We start from the raw sequence: 17188 nt of genomic DNA, 5'->3' as shown, positions 1-17188 counted from the left end.
TAAATACTGCTTTGAGATTTTTATGCAAGTCATTTAAAATTTAGATTCAAATTTAAATGCTGCCTATACTGTGAAAGTTTGCTCATCAAATCTGTTTATATTCCAGTATAAGATACTCCATAGCTAACATTGAGTGCCCTAAAGCAATTAAAATAAAACTGAATCATTTAGGGATCATTTGAAGTTAAGGAAAAAGAATGCCTTTACTTTTATTTAGAATTGGGCATAAGGTCATTTTGGGTCAAATAAAATTTTTAAAATATCACCAGTCTATCAGTAATTAAGACTTGTACAATATGCCACTATAGTTCTGGGCAATAATTACCATTATGAAGTCATATGAAGCAAACACAGAATTTCTCAGTTTCCAAGTCATAATTATACTAAGGCATGCCCCTTTTCAAATCACTTGGTCAATGCTGATAATAAATAGGAAAAATATATGCTTGTATTGCTTTAAGTATACTGCCTCAGCTGGAATGAATGGCCTAACTAGGTTGAGGAGGGGATCTGGCCTGGTTCCTCAGTTGTGTGAAGTTCCTACCTTGAGTTTTACTCTCAACAGCTTACACATTATCAAGCTATTCACACTGCTAACACAAAATCCAGAGGCTACGGTCCTGAATGACATTTCTATATTGACTTTTTACTGTGTGCATTAAAAAAAGAATTTGTTGTGCTTTCCACAAATCTGAAATTTTCGTATCAAATGTTTTATTTCTTGGTTTCTTGGAAAGAAAAAATAAAGACTAAGAAAAGAGATAATACATAAGGAAAATTAGACTGTAAGGTAACATTACACATACAAAGAGTCAAATCTCTCTTTAATTTAATAGATACTATAATCACAAGGCCAGATATATGTCACTCTATAGAAACAAAACCTCCTCTCTAAAAATCACAATAGATTTTTGCAGCAAGCACTATATATATATATATATTGATATATATATATATATATTGATATATATATATATCAATATTTTCACAATCTGCTCAGTTATCCACTGAGTATACTTTTAGAATTAAAGTTTGTTGTTACCATAGCAGTCTAAATATTGTGCTCTTAGGGAAATATGCTTAAAAATGGTTTAGTGATTTGCTCATTGCGAGGACTATTTACAAAGATAGCTATTTATGTTAGCAATAAATAATCCTGATATCAAAAGAGAATGGTCATGCACACACCGAGATGGCTGCATGCTATTAAAATATTTACACGTAGTTTCTTCTTTATAGCTCTCCCATTGGTAGTCAAAGTGCACTTCCATCAATCTTGCTTCTGGGGGATGCATCCTTCCATTTCTACAACTTCAGGCCATCCTTCATATTTGTTTGTGTCCTTGTTGTTTTTTATGTGCTATCAGAACAGGATAAAATTATACAGTTTAGAAGACCTTTGGAACCTGATTTATTCTAACATACTTTATTTGTCCTCATTTCAGTAATGCTCATATCAACAGTGAGGTCATATAAATGACTGCTCAAGATATAAATGAGCTTGGAAGTTGGCACACAGGTGGCACACCTTCAGAAAATAGTTGAAAGAACAAGACATTGCAGATGTTTTTAAAAGATCATGTTAGACAAAACAGTAATATTTCCAAAGTTAAACGACTCTCACATCTAAAGCTACATATCTTGTATCTAAAATCTTTAATAACTAATTCTTCCCAAAAGGCTAAAACATAATTCTATTCCAATGCAGTCAAAAAAACACCCATGCAGAGTTGTTTATTTTTTTAATTTTTAAACTCAAAATACCACGGTTGTTTCAAATAATTGATTACCAAGAACTTTAACAAAAATACCCGAACATGTTATTTAATATCTATTTCATCTACTTTTCAAACAACTGGGGCAGGGATATGTAACAGGAAGTTTCATACCATTTTTTTCTGTCCACTGATTATGAATGTTGACTAACCTGTTCAAAAGGGCTTTTTGTCTTAATGCCCTTCCCACCACAGAAGACCCAGTTGTCTCTAAAACCAAGATTAGTGATGGATGTGCTCCCCAACTCAGCAATGAGCCGCCGTGCTTCATCATTCAATCTTAAAACAAAAGAAGAATGTGTCGCTCAACATAAAGTACTATAGGTTAACACGGAGTCACCCTGGATACTTAATAAACATGAAGTCTAGATATCACCTAGGATACTTGACAAATAAGCCTTCATTGAGAGAGCATTAAAAAATAAATTTGTTCACAAAATTAACATTTCTATTTTAATTCTTTAGTAACAAAAACACATGGAATATTTGATCTAGTATCTTCTAGATGTTTGCGTTTCATAAAAATTTTGCTTTCATTGAATTATTTTAATTACATGTATCAAGTACGTAAGGGGTACTACTGTTAGTAGATACTTAGCCAAGCTAATCCAAGGCCTTCAGCTTCATACAAATAATTAGCACTTAGAATATCCACTAAATCCTTTGAAAATTATGTGCAAATGGATAAAGGTAAATATTGACAGAAATTTGGGTACTTCTAGCACTATTGTTTTATTTAAAAAAAAAAAATACTGTAATCCCAGCACTTGGGAGGCTGAGGCAGGAGGATCTCTGTGAGTTGGAGACCAGCCTGGGCTACATAGTGAGTTCCAGGTTAAGTCTCAACTACATAGTGAGACCTTGTCTCAAAAAAAAAAAAAAAAAAAAAAAAAAAAAAAAAAAAAAAGAAAACAAAACAAAAACAAAAACAAAACAAAATAAATTCTGAGAATAGGGATATAAACTGGATTTCAGTTATTTTATGAAAATGAAAATATTAACCACAAAGCAGGTAAATATTTAGCAGAAGGGGAGGGCAGTGACAAAAAGCTATGTAGGAAATATTAATTTAAAACTACCACTAAATTTTTTAATAGGTTATCATTCTAAAGTTGAGTGATTTCACCTCTCCCTCCCTTCTTGTCTCTCTAGGAGGGAAAGAAACTCAGTAGATAAATGCTAGCTATGCAGAGAGAGAGAGAGAGAGAGAAAAAGGCAAGAACAAGAAAACTAAGAGTCACCTATACAGGTTCTCTGACATAAAGTTCTACAGAATATCGCTCAAAAAACCACTCTTCCAGGTCAATAAGATAGGTCTGTTCTGCTAAAACCTGCATTTGCAAACAGCAGGAAGATGGTACTTATTCATTCATGTTTCAGTGATCTTTCACATACCCCACGTTCTGTTAACTCCTTCAGTATCTTAATGAAAAAAAATTAGGTATAATATTCAGTGAACAGAAAGGCATATGGGATACTGTGTTTTTCAAAAAGCTTATGAAAGAACCAATATATCATTCAAATTTCATAATTTATGCCATTCATGTCCACGGGGCAAGGGGATGGTTCTGACCACAGTTTAGGCACTGCTATCTACCTGGGGAAAGTACCCTGGAGTCAGTGAGAAAAAAAGATAGTCCTGGAATACTTTTAGTCTTTTAGACTCACCTCTACATGAGGTGATATATTAGAACCACGTGAATGAAAACGAAGTGAAATGTCTCTTCGCAAAAAGAATGTGTCATCCCAGCCTCTGGTAGGATCTGAGACCTTCACATGAAATGGTGTACACATGCTTCTCATTTTTGCCCCAAAGTTCCTCCATACATTTATCTCCTGTGACCATCATTATAAGAATCAGTTGTCACTTTCCATTTGTTTGCTCCACTGACAGGCAAATTTTGTCCTGAAGAGAAACTCCCTAAAGTACAGTATTGCCTGAAGCCTATTTTCTCATTTCCAAATAATGTTGGGACACTGTGGATCTGGAAGATGTAAAATTTTTCCCATATAGTTTATCTAAAATGTTCAGTTGTATACCTGCTTTCTGAGAACTCTTCACTTCCATCAACACTAGTTGGATTTTGATGCTCTAACAAGAATAAACAGCAGGTTTACTGGGTACCTAAGTGGTTGCCTCCTACAGAAAATATCAGAGATCCTTCATATTTACAAGTCAGAAAGACTACGAACTGCCATCTCACAGGCCTTCGTGGTTGCCCAGAAACAGTTTAAATCAGCTAAGAAATACAAGGAAGAGCAGTCTGTCATTGTTACTTCTGTACTTGTCAATTTCAGAAGTGATCACTATAGTCTGTATGAATAAAGCAAGCCAATTTCACCTGAGATCTAGAGGTAGCCTGGAGACTTAGCTTTACATTCTGAGTCTATTAATATCTTTCCTTGCTTTGCCAATGAGAACAGCCTGAGGTTCTGTGCTGAAAAATATTGCCCTTTGTTGATTTTGCTTTCTTTTCTTTTCCTGTAACAAGTCATAGCTATGAGTCCTAGAGAAACCTCAAATCCTGTCCAACATCCCTATGTATAACTATAGTTTTATAACAAGAGGTCTTTCTCAATTCAATGCCTTCTAAAGTTTCATGATCTAAGTATAATTTGACGGTTCTTCGATTACTTTTTGATATCTCCTATTTAATTGACAATTTCATAATTTAAAAGGAAGTTTATGTAACTCAGCCTATAAGTTAAGCAACATATAAAATATAAAGTAGGTGTTTAAATACCCATTTCTTTAGAATAACTAACATATTTATATATAGCATAAAGTTTGGATATATAAGCTTTTCATTTTGTATAGGATAAGAGTATCATGAGTTAGATGTTTATATACTCCTTACTGATAGTCTTAATAGGCTGAGTTAAAATTTTATGTTTTCTAAGTTATTTTAGTGAAGAATTTTCTTTAAAATGAACAGACAATAGACCTATGATAAACCAGGGAGAGTCAGAGACAGGGACTATGATTTTCTAGAGACACCCTAATGCTACACAGGGAAATCTAGAGCTGAAAGAGGAAGCGAGGGATGGAGATGGGAGTCCAGGGGCACTGCGTGAATTCTTGCTGGGAAAGGAGGCACACTTGTGAGTCCTAAGTCATGCCATCAAGCCACACCTACACCTCCTTTTTCAAGGCAGAGACAGCAATAAGGAGAACTGAGGCTATGGGCTCCATTCTGATCAGTAGGAAAAACTAATTGGGAAGCATAAGTATCAGAAACTTAGAAATCGCCACCTTACTAATAGTTTGCAAAGTAAGAAATACTAATATAAGTGGCTTTCAATCCCAGACTTGAAAAACCACTTATTACAGAAAGTGAAATTCCTATGAATGAATATGACTCTAAAAACAAAGACCACCAATAATTTTCACTAAAGGGACAGGGATTTAGCTCAGTGGTGCTGCTGCCTGCCTTGCAAGAGCAAGGAACCGAGCTCAATCCCCAGTACCAAAACAAACAACAAAACAGATCAATTTTTAAAATAATAATAATTTTCACTAGATGATTTCTAACAATCCCAGAAAAAAAATGTTTCTAAATTAGCGCTACTACAGGAGCAAAATGGGCTCAAAGTTAAAAAACAACGCTTTTAAAGAGAAAAGGCAGACTATGCTACTAGTAACAAAGTTTTTAATACCACTATAAGGAAGACCTGTAATGCTCATAATAATAAGATGCATAAAACTATTAAAGGATTTTTGCCACTAAGTGTAAGTAATGAAGGGATATACTGTTTCACAAGAAAAATGATGCATAGTACTGCCAGATCAAAACATGACTGTCCATGGAGGCAAGCATTCTTTGACCAATATAAAAAATGGGAATAGCAGCTCAAGAACATTCATGAAAATGCTCTAAGGTGAGCTAAGCTCCAGGTCCACAAATGTCACACATTCAGATTCTAGAGGAACTTGTTAATATAATCTTCAAGCTAGTGTCAATGTTATTTCAGAAAATGGAGGTGCTAAGGCATTTACTTCAAGAAGGCAAGGAAAATTTTAGAAATAATGGTCCAGTTAAATTAATTCCAATTCCTACCAAAATTTTAGGATGGCAAACAATAAAAAGAGGTGTATTAAAATAAAAGAAGGAAAGAAACAAGGAGTAATGGCAAAGAAAGAGGAATAAATAAAGCCAAGCAATGACATCTCAGCTATTTCAGCTATGTGTCAGTAGATTAGGGTACAGTAATTAGCATGGTCCATGAATCTCAAGTGAGCATCTGATAGTCTCAGAAAATAGCCTCTAGGAGTAAAATAATAAAACTGCAGCTGGATGCTATGCTTACTGGGATACACTGGCAGCTATTTGGAAAGTAATTTCTGCAGTTGATTAACAGATGAATCCCTTGGAGGAAGAGGCCTCTAGCAGAGTGGCACAATGCCCTTGGTAAACATTTGTATCAATGACTTATATTTAAAGAACAACTTTGGAGAGAGTACAAAGCCTGGATTATGGAAACCTTGTAGGACAAATGTCAGAATCAAGACCACATAGGCCAAAATCAGCCAAATTAAATTTAACAAGAATAAATGAATATAAAGTCCTTCATTTAAATTAAACAAAATTGTGTTCTGAATGGGGAGAAAGACCTGACTTGGCAATGGTTGAACAAAAAATAATTTTTAAAAGTCTGAGATCAAATGAAAGGATCTGAGAATTCAACTTGACCAAAAGCCTGTGAGCCAAAAATGGGATATGAATGTTTCAAGAAAACTAATATAATACTAGTCTGCATGAATATTCAAAGAAATGTAATCTCTAAAACACGGCAAGCTAGCATCTCCACTGTACCCTGTACTGGCCAGACCACATCTGGAAAACTATGTTTCATTTGGGCACTCATTTTAAGAGAGACAGTAATCAACTAAAGAATGTCCAAGAAGTATAGCCAGGAGAGTAAAACAAACTAGAAATTAACACAGTACAAGGCTGAAAGAGCCATGTGTGTTGTGCCTGGAAGAGAAAACTAAAAAAGAAATGCCAATTTACTTCAAATTCTTGAAGTATCAAATGACTTGGAGAACATTTACTGTTCTGTTGTTCTGTATACTCAAGTTAGTGACTGTTAGGCAGAAGTGAGAGGAAACCCACCCTGAGGATATAACATTTCTTTATGAGTTCGTTGTGTTTGTTTCAGATCCATACATGGCAACTTCATCAGGTGAGGGGTGAAGTAGAGATATTCAGTACACATTCCAACAAAACCTCACTGAGCCTGGGGTCTTGCCTCATATGGCTTTAAAGGTCCTTTCTTAATCCAAGGAATCAACACTAAAACCTTCACTTAGGCGACAATTTATTCTTGCAATATCAGCATATTAAAAAGAATAGCTCTGAGTCCTATCAGGTATAATATAGTAAAGAAGAAAGGTTACGTGTGTCTAGTCAGAAAATGGGAACGCTTTAAATGTTGAAACCTCAAACAATACATATAAGATTCCATTCTCCCTGCCAAAGCAAATAGCAAGTTGCCTGTTTTTTTGGTAAAATGCCTAATTACATTCTGTTTGGTTCTATTTAGCTACATGGAGATGACTGAATTTGCCAGTACTAATATTGATTTTCCACTTACAGATTTAAAATATCCTTACAGAACCAGATAAAATTCAAAATGCCAATGAAACTACTTCAGTCTGGGATCATTCACAACATAGCACTATTTTATTAGTATAAACCTCCAAAATATAACTATATACTAAATATCTTCATAAAAATCAATAAATAGAAAGATATGCTATATTCTTATGTGTGTCTTATAGTAAAGCCTTTTCGATTAAAATTTGTAAGATTTTATTCTTTAAAAAAATAAGGAAAACAATAGAAAAAAATTTAAAAAGATGGAAAAGGTATGAAGTATATTTAACTTTATAAGATAGTTATAATTTAAATATTATTTTTAGGAATACAAGTAAATAGGTTAATAAAACAGAAATTCCCAAAGCATAGGTCAACATAAGAAGCTGGTGTTATAAAGGCATTGTACACCTCAGGGAAATTACAAATATATATTTTTTAAACGCAACATGGCTGTGAAATCACTGCAGCAAAATGTATTAATAATCCAATTTGGAGATGAAAAATATTTCAAGTTTAAAATCAGAAAAAACTAAAAAACAAATTCCACAAACTTGACTATACATAATGTCCAAGCACCATAAATTAACAAAATTAAAAGCAAATGATGTCCCAAAGATACATTTTAAAAATGAGAAATGGTTAATATTATAGCATCTAAGCACTCTTACAAATCAGTATGGGTCAACTTAAATGGTCAAAAGACAATTTATTAAAGAATACCAAATCAATCAAACACATCATCTTTTTTGAAAGCCTACATATGGTAGTGTATGTCTGTAATCCCAGCTACTCCAGGGGCTAAGCCTGAAGGATCTCAATTTAAGGTCAGTCTGGCAAACTCAGTGAGAACTATCTCAAAATATAAACATATTTTAAAGGGGTGCGGCCATCATTTGCTAGGCAGGTACCTCAGTGGTAGAGTAACTTGCCTGGTATGCCTGAGCTCCTAGGTTAAATCCCCAACACTGCAAAACAATAAGCCAAAAACAAAACAAAACAAAATGAAAAAAGAAAAAAACACACTTGAACTTTTAGAACTGAAACTTTAAAATATTGGTGCCCAAAAACTTCTGAGAAAAATATGGTTTGCATCATTTGTAAAAATACTCTTCTTAAAGAGAGAACATTGTTTTAATTCAACAATTTCACTTCAAATATCTAACTGAGGAACACAGACACAGATGACTTTAAGATAACTCATTTTGCTAAGTACCAAAATTGGAAAATGCCTACATTCTAACAACAGGCATCCAAATTAAACAAATTAAATCAAGACATGTTTAAAAACTAGGCTAGGCAGACATGAGCAATTTTGTTATGAAGAATATTCCATATGGAAAAAGTCACCACATATGTGGAAAGTATGCTATAAATGCTATCGTTCTAAGTATTTAAAATATGTGCATTAAGTCAGTTGGAATGGAAACTAAAGTGTTATCAGTGGTCATCCCTGTATGATGAGATGAACTGTAATTTATTTTCTTCCTTGTGCTCTTCTGTGTTTTCCAAATTTTTACAATATATACAATTAAAAAAATGACATTATTACCACCTACTAAACTTTGCAACAAATAGTATCATTACTATAGCTTTAAATTCTACAGCTATGATCAAAAGTGTAAAAAGAAAAAAAAGTCATAAAGGATGTTTATCACAATGTTATTTATAACATGAAAAATCTGGTGATGGGGAATTTTAAACACAGTTTACCCCATACTGTAAACTGATGGCACTGAAAAATGGTACTAAAGAATATTAATTCCAGAGAAAACAATTTAAGGTTGCTACACAGAATATAAAATGAAGTATGAAAGAATTCATGGACAATGCATTTCTAATTCTACAACAATACATGCATGATAAATGTTTACACAGAAAGACAGGAAGGACACAGCCTTTCAGAACACTGCTAACACCTGGGCCTGGGCACCTCAGTGGTACTTCTAGCTCCTGAGACGGCTAAGGTGGACTGCAAAGCTGAAGCCCAGCCTGGGCAACTGAGATGGTGCTTCAAAATAAAAAAAAATTGAAAGGGCTGGGAATATAGCTCAGCATTCCCTGGGTTCGATTCTCAATATTTATTAGCTGAAGAAATATCAGATAAGTTGAATTGTTTGCAAAAAAAAAGAAAAAACTGTTAATGATGTTTATCTGGTAGTTGCATTATCTTGCTCTGTGTAACAAATAGTGTTCCATGAAAACATGTTGCTTTTATGATTACAAAAAGTTGAGCTAACTTTGACGTTTACATACTTGGTCGCTCCATCATCATATGTTCCCATTAAAACTATTGTTCCATCCTGTATGCCCTTCAAAAACTCAATAAACGGAGCCACGTCTGAAAAAGAGGAAAGGGTTGGATTTTAAATGAACAGCTGCCGTAATCATTTCTAAAATTAGCATTAAAAAATAGGAAATAGCTATAAAGCAATAATTTCTAGTGAAAAGTCATCCACAAAGGAGGCAAATCTTATAGAGTTTAAAAACTGTCAAGTTTGCTCCTTCATTAGACCACTATCATCTTACAGTTTCCTGTCATGTAACCTGTCTTTCACACTCATATCCATGGGAGTAATGCAAATCCAAAGCAACTTAAAATAATCTTCCAGGTATATATATTTGCTAACAATTGGCAAAAAGTAACAAATGGTAAAAGCAAAACTATTTCATGACAAATATTCCAATTATCCCGTGTACCAGGACTATACGGATTTCAAAGTAAACCGCCTGAGTGACTACAAACTGGTGATGCCAGATAGGTCAGGTACTACAAATCCCTTTACATCTTGAGCTCTACGACGTCAGGGTTCCCTATACTGAGTCTAACAGTATTTCAAAATGGGGTTACTTCAAACTTTCTCATTTTTTTCCAAAATAAAAATTCCAAAGATTTTCTCTAATTGATATTTTATAGTAATAGCACTGTTGATTAAAAAAAAATGTAACAAGGCAGCCAGCAAATTGTTCCCATTTAAATACAAAGATGGCAGTAGACTACAAGTATTTCTGAAGTGAGAGAGTGCGTGCAGTAGTAACTGAAGTGCCTGTGAGGAGAGAAGTTGGGACCACCACAGCTTCTGGTCACAGGCTGAAGTTCGGGGATAGGTTTGTAGTAGTGTCTCCATCAACTTTAGTAGGACTGATAATATCTTTAGAATCTAGAGTTGATGGTACCATTTTATATAGCTTTGACAGCTATGAAATCTGTCTCCAAATCTTAATATGCAGCATTGTATAATAAGCTGAAGAAATATTAGATAAGCTGGACTACCTGAAAACTCTCAATGTAAATTTCAAGGAGACTAATTGTCGTTGGAGTCTAGGGATGTGTAGGTGCACATCAAAAGATAAACCAGTGTTGGCTTTCCTTCACTGAAGAAGAAACCTTTTGGAAGCCATCACTTTTCCTCAGGGTGCCTGTCCCTTGCTCTTGTATATGTTGGAGTCTAGGGATGTGTAGGTGCACATCAAAAGATAAACCAGTGTTGGCTTTCCTTCAAAGCTGAAGAAGAAACCTTTTGGAAGCCATCACTTTTCCTCAGGGTGCCTGTCCCTTGCTCTTGTATGGTGGTGACTTCTTCCCACTCCGAGGAGTTCCAAATACAGAAGGGAAAAATATTTGTGGATGGCTCTAAGTCCATGGAATTAGAAAATTCTATTCCATCTTTCAGATATCCATCTGCTTTAATAGTCAGCTATAACACTGTCAGAAAATGGAACTAAAATAAATTGATACATTATTGCTTTTCTAAAACCTGACATTTTATCTTGTATGTCTAAGAGTCCTTTTTCATGATTCTTAAAACTGCAAAATCATATGGAACTACAAATCAATTCAGTCAATGTTTAAATTAGCTATGCTGGTTTTCCAATTGTTTTTTTTAAACTTCAGATAGAAACCTAAAGGACCCCAGGGCTCTGAAATAGTTGCCCTGTAGAAGAGAGGACTTAAGATGTTTTAAAATCTCTATATTCATGTTATTTTTTCTCTCACTGAGTTTATTGGAACACTTTAAGTATACAGTACAGTTACATTCATTATTGGGATCTTGTGCCTTTACATGACAGGTCTTGGCTCTCATTTTTTCCCCCACATATCCCTGCCCTCTCTCACTCCCTCCTCCCCTTCCCTATTTACAAAAACTTTATTTCCATTTTTTTCATTTTCTCAGATTTTTTTATATTCATGTTATTGTACTCAGTGACATACCACAATTTTATTAATCAAAAAACAGTATGGCTGATCACTTAGTTGGACATTTAGTGCAAAGAAACAAAATGAACACACAAATGGTACCATTACTCTCTCATTACCCTATATTATAGAATTAAGTCAGTGCCAACAGAAGAGTTAGAAATTATTCACACATACCTCCTCCCCACATGTCAAAATATTTAGTGTCTAATACTTCTCCTGTTTTGCCTGAAAAAGAATGAATTCAGATCGAATTATGCAAATGAAATACACTACAATGTAGAAGACAAATGGTTTTATTCAATGATTGGTGTGCATTCATTAGTAGTGAAGGAATTATGAGAACTTAAAATCAGAAATATATGTACTATGCATATATGAAATTTTTTTGTAGAATAACTTTTGGATAAGACTTTCTCATTAATCTTTTACACACAGAGTGGCAAACAGAAGTTCATTTCTGAGGGAACACTACTTCAATTCAAAGTTACAAATGTTTCATCCTTACGTGTTACCATATTCTAAAAACTATATAACCTTTTTATAGCAAAGAAATATGTAGTGAATCAGGTATCACTGTTTTGTTTAAACAACTGTATTGAACTAAAAATTTACATAGCACACAGTTTACAACTTAAAATGTAAACTTCAAAAGATTTCAGCACTTTTGAGTCATATACTATTTTCTACAGTAAAGGCATTTTAAAATTTACATTTCTTCTTGAAAAGGGGTTAAATGGATATTGAATGCTTTAAGAAAATCAAAGTAGAAAGGCAAAAATTTATCTCTTATGAAAGAAATAAAAACTATTCTCCTATAAGACAAATGGAATGAAGGGGCTGGTGGTTTATAACCATGCCACACATTTTTGTAGGTATTTATACTCAAACAATGGGCATCAGTATGGAGTCAGCCCTCACTTCATGGCTTAGATTTTAGATTCAGTTTTCAAGTTATTCAGGATCCAATGAACTTATCTACACTAATAAACTTCTGAAAAGAATGTGGACAACATTAAAAAGTACAATAAATTCTTACCCTTTGTTCTTCCTTCCACCTACCCAAGAGCCCACAATCCTCTGTTACCTTACACATCTCATTCCTGCTACCTACCTCAATTTTATGCTAGCATTCCAAAATGTACAGCAAGAGTCCATCAATTTAACATTAGACTGTTTTTCCCTAAGAGTTTCCACAGGAAGTCTCCACACAGTGTACAGACCTAAGATGCTTCTGACAAAGTATACTATAAATAAATACTCAGGCACCAAGTTTCCATCTCGAGTGGTTTAAGGGATGGGTTGTAGTGTCAAGAGTGGCATTTTCTAACCTGATCCCTGCATGCAAGTGCAATTTTACTTTGGGGCACAAGACTATTTGTTGTTTACATCCGTAAGTTACAATAACTATTTTTACCATTGGCCAAGGCAACATTAATTCCTCTTCCAACATTATTCTTAACACCACTCATCAACCTAAAGGGGAAAAAGTCAAGACAAATTTATTAGAATTAAGTTTTGGCACATCAACATTTATCATAGAAATAAAGTCATTAAAAAAGAATGTTATATACACGATTATTCAGCACTGCAGAGGCCGTAGAGAGGCCTCTATAAATTAGAGAAGACAGTATAATAACTGAGTAAATTTAAAGGAATCCTTAAATAATACTTCACAAGTAAAAATATATATTAAAAATTATTAGGGCTGAAACACTAGACTATTTCTTGCTGTTCTGTATCACATTATGGATACCATATTAGAAATCTTTAAAGCACGTGGACATTAAGCACACATTCTTCACAATATTAAGGGGTTAAGCAACAGATGATTCTCCCTTCCACTTTCTGCGGTTTCAGTGTAACGAGAAGGAGTGATATGCTGCCTATATCGTACAATATGAAAACAAGTAGAGGAGGGAGTGCTCTTTTGTGAATGCTTCACAGAACTGTGAACATTCTCCTAGTGATTACCCAATGTAAAATTTCCCTACACTCAGAAAGCATAGTGTACTCATCTAATCACTGTATCTCACCACAGTCATGCATATGGTCTGTGTAAGATAATCAGCATCCAATGGTACCTCACAGCCCACCATATAAAAACAATGACACTGAGAAATGGAGGGCATGGGAGGAACATGTGCTTATGATTAGTTTGTTCAGTTAGAATTCTTAAACTAAAATTGTAGATAATTTTAATATTAAAACTTCAAGGTATTAGTCATATCCCCAGTAGCATGCTAAATGTTTAACAACTGGTTTAAGGTCAGTAAGGGTCGGCATGCAGACATGTGAATATGTATATACAAACATGATACATAACTGACAGACTTTCTGACATAAATGATACGTAGCACACATACCCACAGGACCTTGCATACTTTACTCTAAGTTCCACTCATTCATGGATGAGTGCAGTTCCAACACAAATGTTGGATGCCAATATCATTTATGTCACAGTAACAAAAAGCTAAAATGAAGATTTACTTCAAGAACCTGTACTCTAACAAAAAGGAGAACACAGAAAAAATGGACAGATTTCTAGATACATATGAATTACCAAAGTTGAACGAGGAAGATATAAAAATTCTACACTCCACTTACAATCAGTGAAACTGAAAATGTAAAATTTACCAACAAAGAAAAGCCCAGGTCCTCATGGCTTCACTGCTGAATTCTATAAAACATTTGGAGAACTACTGCCACTACCCTTTAAACTTTTCAATGAAATTGAAAGGAAAGCAATACTTCCAGATTCATTCCTAGAAGCAAGTGTTACTTTCCAAAACCAGGGAAAAACCCAACCAAAAAGGAAAACCACAGACCAATCTCCCTAATGGATAAAGATTCCAAAATCCTCAATAAGATACTGGCAAACAGAATACAGAAGGGTCATCAAGAAGATCATACACCCTGACCAAGTCAGATTTATCCCAGGGATGCAAGGATGGATCAACATACGAAAATCAATAAATGCAATACACTATGTTAACAGTCAAGGACAAAAACCATGTGATCATCTCAAGTAACAGCAGCAAATAAACATATGAAAAAATGTCCAACATCACTGGTCATTTGAGAGATGAAAACAACAATGAGATTCCATCTCACCCCACAAGAATGGCTGTTATCAAGAAATCAATAACAAATGTTGGCGGGGTTGTGGGGAGAAAAGAACCCTTCTTCACTGTTGATGGGAGTGCATACTGGTGCAACCACTATGGAAATCAATATAGAGATAACCTCAAACAACTAAGATTAGAAGTCCCATTTGACTCAGCTATTCCTCTGCTGAGTATCTTCCCAAAAGAATTAAAAGTATCATACCACAGTGATATATGCACACCCATGTTTATAGTGGCACAGTCTGTAATAGCTAAAACTTGAAAACAGCACACATTTGACCATCAATTAGAGATTGGATTAAGAAGATGTGGTTTTTCTATAAAATGGAGTACCACTCAGCCATAAAGAATGAGAAGCCAAGATATTTATTGCTAAGTGGATATATATTGAGACCATACTCTTAACTGAAATTAATAAGTCACACATGTTTAAGTACTGAATAGTTTCTCTGGCCTTCTCCCATCCCAGCCGCCATTGCTCCAGTGCTAGGAGGTAGCCTGGGCCCTGATCCACTGCGGGAAGGAGAGCCACGCCTTCTCCCACCCCAGCCACCATCGCTCCGGCGCCAGGAAGGTAGCCACACAGGTGCCCCTGAACCCCCATAACTCCCCTTACCACTCCCACTGTTCACTCTTAGACCTCCTGATTGAGCCAGTCTTTGGACCCACTCTGGAGAGCCAGAGGTGGTCATAAAGGGTATTTTTCTGAGTTCCCAACTTTGAACATCTTTAAAGAAAGGGCGTGGGAAACGTGTAGTAGAATGGTGTAGAGTTCAACCACTCAGAAGGTTGGGGAACTCAATCTGGGCCTTGCAGCCCAAGGTCAGTCTGTGTCATGGGGTTCAGCCATCAGCTAACTGAGATCAGGGGTCCTGAGTCCTAGCTCTGTCTGAACCATTAAATGGTAAATATACTATATTGAAATTTTGTTCACTGCAGACATGTTCTGGACTGCTTCTTGATTTCAATTTAATTCAAATGATTTAAGGGTGATAGACTAGTGACTGCCACAATGGTCAGTTTCCAAGTTGTGCTTGATCATATTGTGTTGCTGATTGTATCAGTTGGGATAAAGGATTGTGGTTGATTCGATGAGCTGTTTTCTCTGATGTTATGAAGATGAGAATGTCTGTAGGTCGTTAGAGACCCAGAAGCTAGGGCGCAATTATATCAAGAAGATTTGGGTGATAACCCAGAGAATAAACCAAGGACCGTCCAACAACAAAAATAAAAATGAGAAAACACTTAAGGAAGACACAAAGACAGACTTCCAGTTCACCAATGGCAAACAGTAGGGCAAATGAGGAAGAAAAGGCCAATAATCAATCACCAGGACACCCTGAACTCAAAGCACAGGAAGTAACAAAACAGATCAATCAGGCTCTAGAAAAATTCAAAACAGAAATAATTTCCCAGATAACCATAGAGATAGTGAGCAAAATGGAAGTCGTGATTCGAGACTCTAGAGCAGAAACTGACAAAAAAAAACAGATGAGCTCAGGACCATGATAGAAGCCATGAAGGCCCAACATAAGAAAGAAATGGAAAAAATAAATGCCCAACATAGGAAAGAATCCATAAAACAGATTCAAACAGATATCCAGGAGATTAAACACTCCATTGAAAGTGTACGCAACAGAATAAAAGAATGCGAAGATAGACTCTCAGATATAGAAGATAAGATTGCAGTCAGTGACCATGAAAAGAGAGGTCTCTTAAAAAATAGTAGGGGATCATGAGAAATTGACCCAACAACTCCTAGATAATGCAAAGAAGAATAAGACTGATAGGAATCCATGACGTAGCAGGAGAAAATACAAATGACTTACAAAAGCTGTTCACATCTGCATCTCTCGAATGACCAGTGATGTGGAACATTTTTTCTTATATTTTCTTGCTGCTTTTACTTCTTTGTCTGAGAAATGTCTGTTCATTTCAGATGCCCATTTTTGAATCGGGTCTTTATACTTGGGGGGACTGATTGTTTTGAGTTCTTTATATATTCTTAATAGTCCTTTGTCTGAGGAACAGCTGGTAAAAATTTTTTCCCACATTGTAGATTGTCTCTTAGTTCTGCTGATGGTTTCTTTTGAAGTACAGAAGCTTTTTAGTAAGATGAGATCCCAGTTGTTGATTCTATCTGCTAGTTCCTGTGCTACTGAGGATTTGTTCATAAAGTCTTTTCCTATACCAATGTCTTCCAGAGTTCTGCCTAACTTACCATCCAGCAAGTTTAATGTTTCTGTTTTAATATTTAGATCTTTAATCCATTTGGATTTTAATTTAGTGCATGGCAAAAGATAAGGGTCTAATTTTAATCTGTGGCAGGTTGACATCCAGTTTTTCCAACACCATTTATTAAAGAGGCTATCTTTCCTCCACTGAGGATGGTGAGCTCCTTTGTCGAAGATGAGGTAGCTGAGTACATCTGCATTTGTTTTTGTGTCTTCCAGTCTGTTCCATTGATCCTCAGGCCTATTTCTTTGCCAG

The 17188-nt window shown here is 35.1% G+C and overlaps 1 protein-coding gene across 1 annotated transcript in view; it reads right to left on the bottom strand.

The window, feature by feature from the left end:
* Positions 1-643: 643 nt before the first annotated feature.
* The window catches only part of Fam3c (FAM3 metabolism regulating signaling molecule C), a 37116-nt gene continuing 20571 nt past the window's right edge, over positions 644-17188 (bottom strand). Inside the window, exons 6-10 of the mRNA XM_010635342.3 lie at positions 12988-13046; positions 11748-11798; positions 9629-9713; positions 1928-2054; positions 644-1360 (exon numbers count right to left, since the gene is read on the bottom strand). Of these exons, the coding sequence (XP_010633644.1) occupies positions 1271-1360; positions 1928-2054; positions 9629-9713; positions 11748-11798; positions 12988-13046 (412 nt within the window). The 3' untranslated portion in view covers positions 644-1270. The remainder of the gene's footprint in view (positions 1361-1927; positions 2055-9628; positions 9714-11747; positions 11799-12987; positions 13047-17188) is intronic.

This window comes from Fukomys damarensis, unplaced genomic scaffold (genome assembly GCF_012274545.1).
Source record: "Fukomys damarensis isolate Sample0158 unplaced genomic scaffold, DMR_v1.0_HiC HiC_scaffold_4, whole genome shotgun sequence".
NCBI classification, from domain to species: domain Eukaryota; kingdom Metazoa; phylum Chordata; class Mammalia; order Rodentia; family Bathyergidae; genus Fukomys; species Fukomys damarensis.
This window is presented reverse-complemented; position numbering and strand designations above follow the sequence as displayed.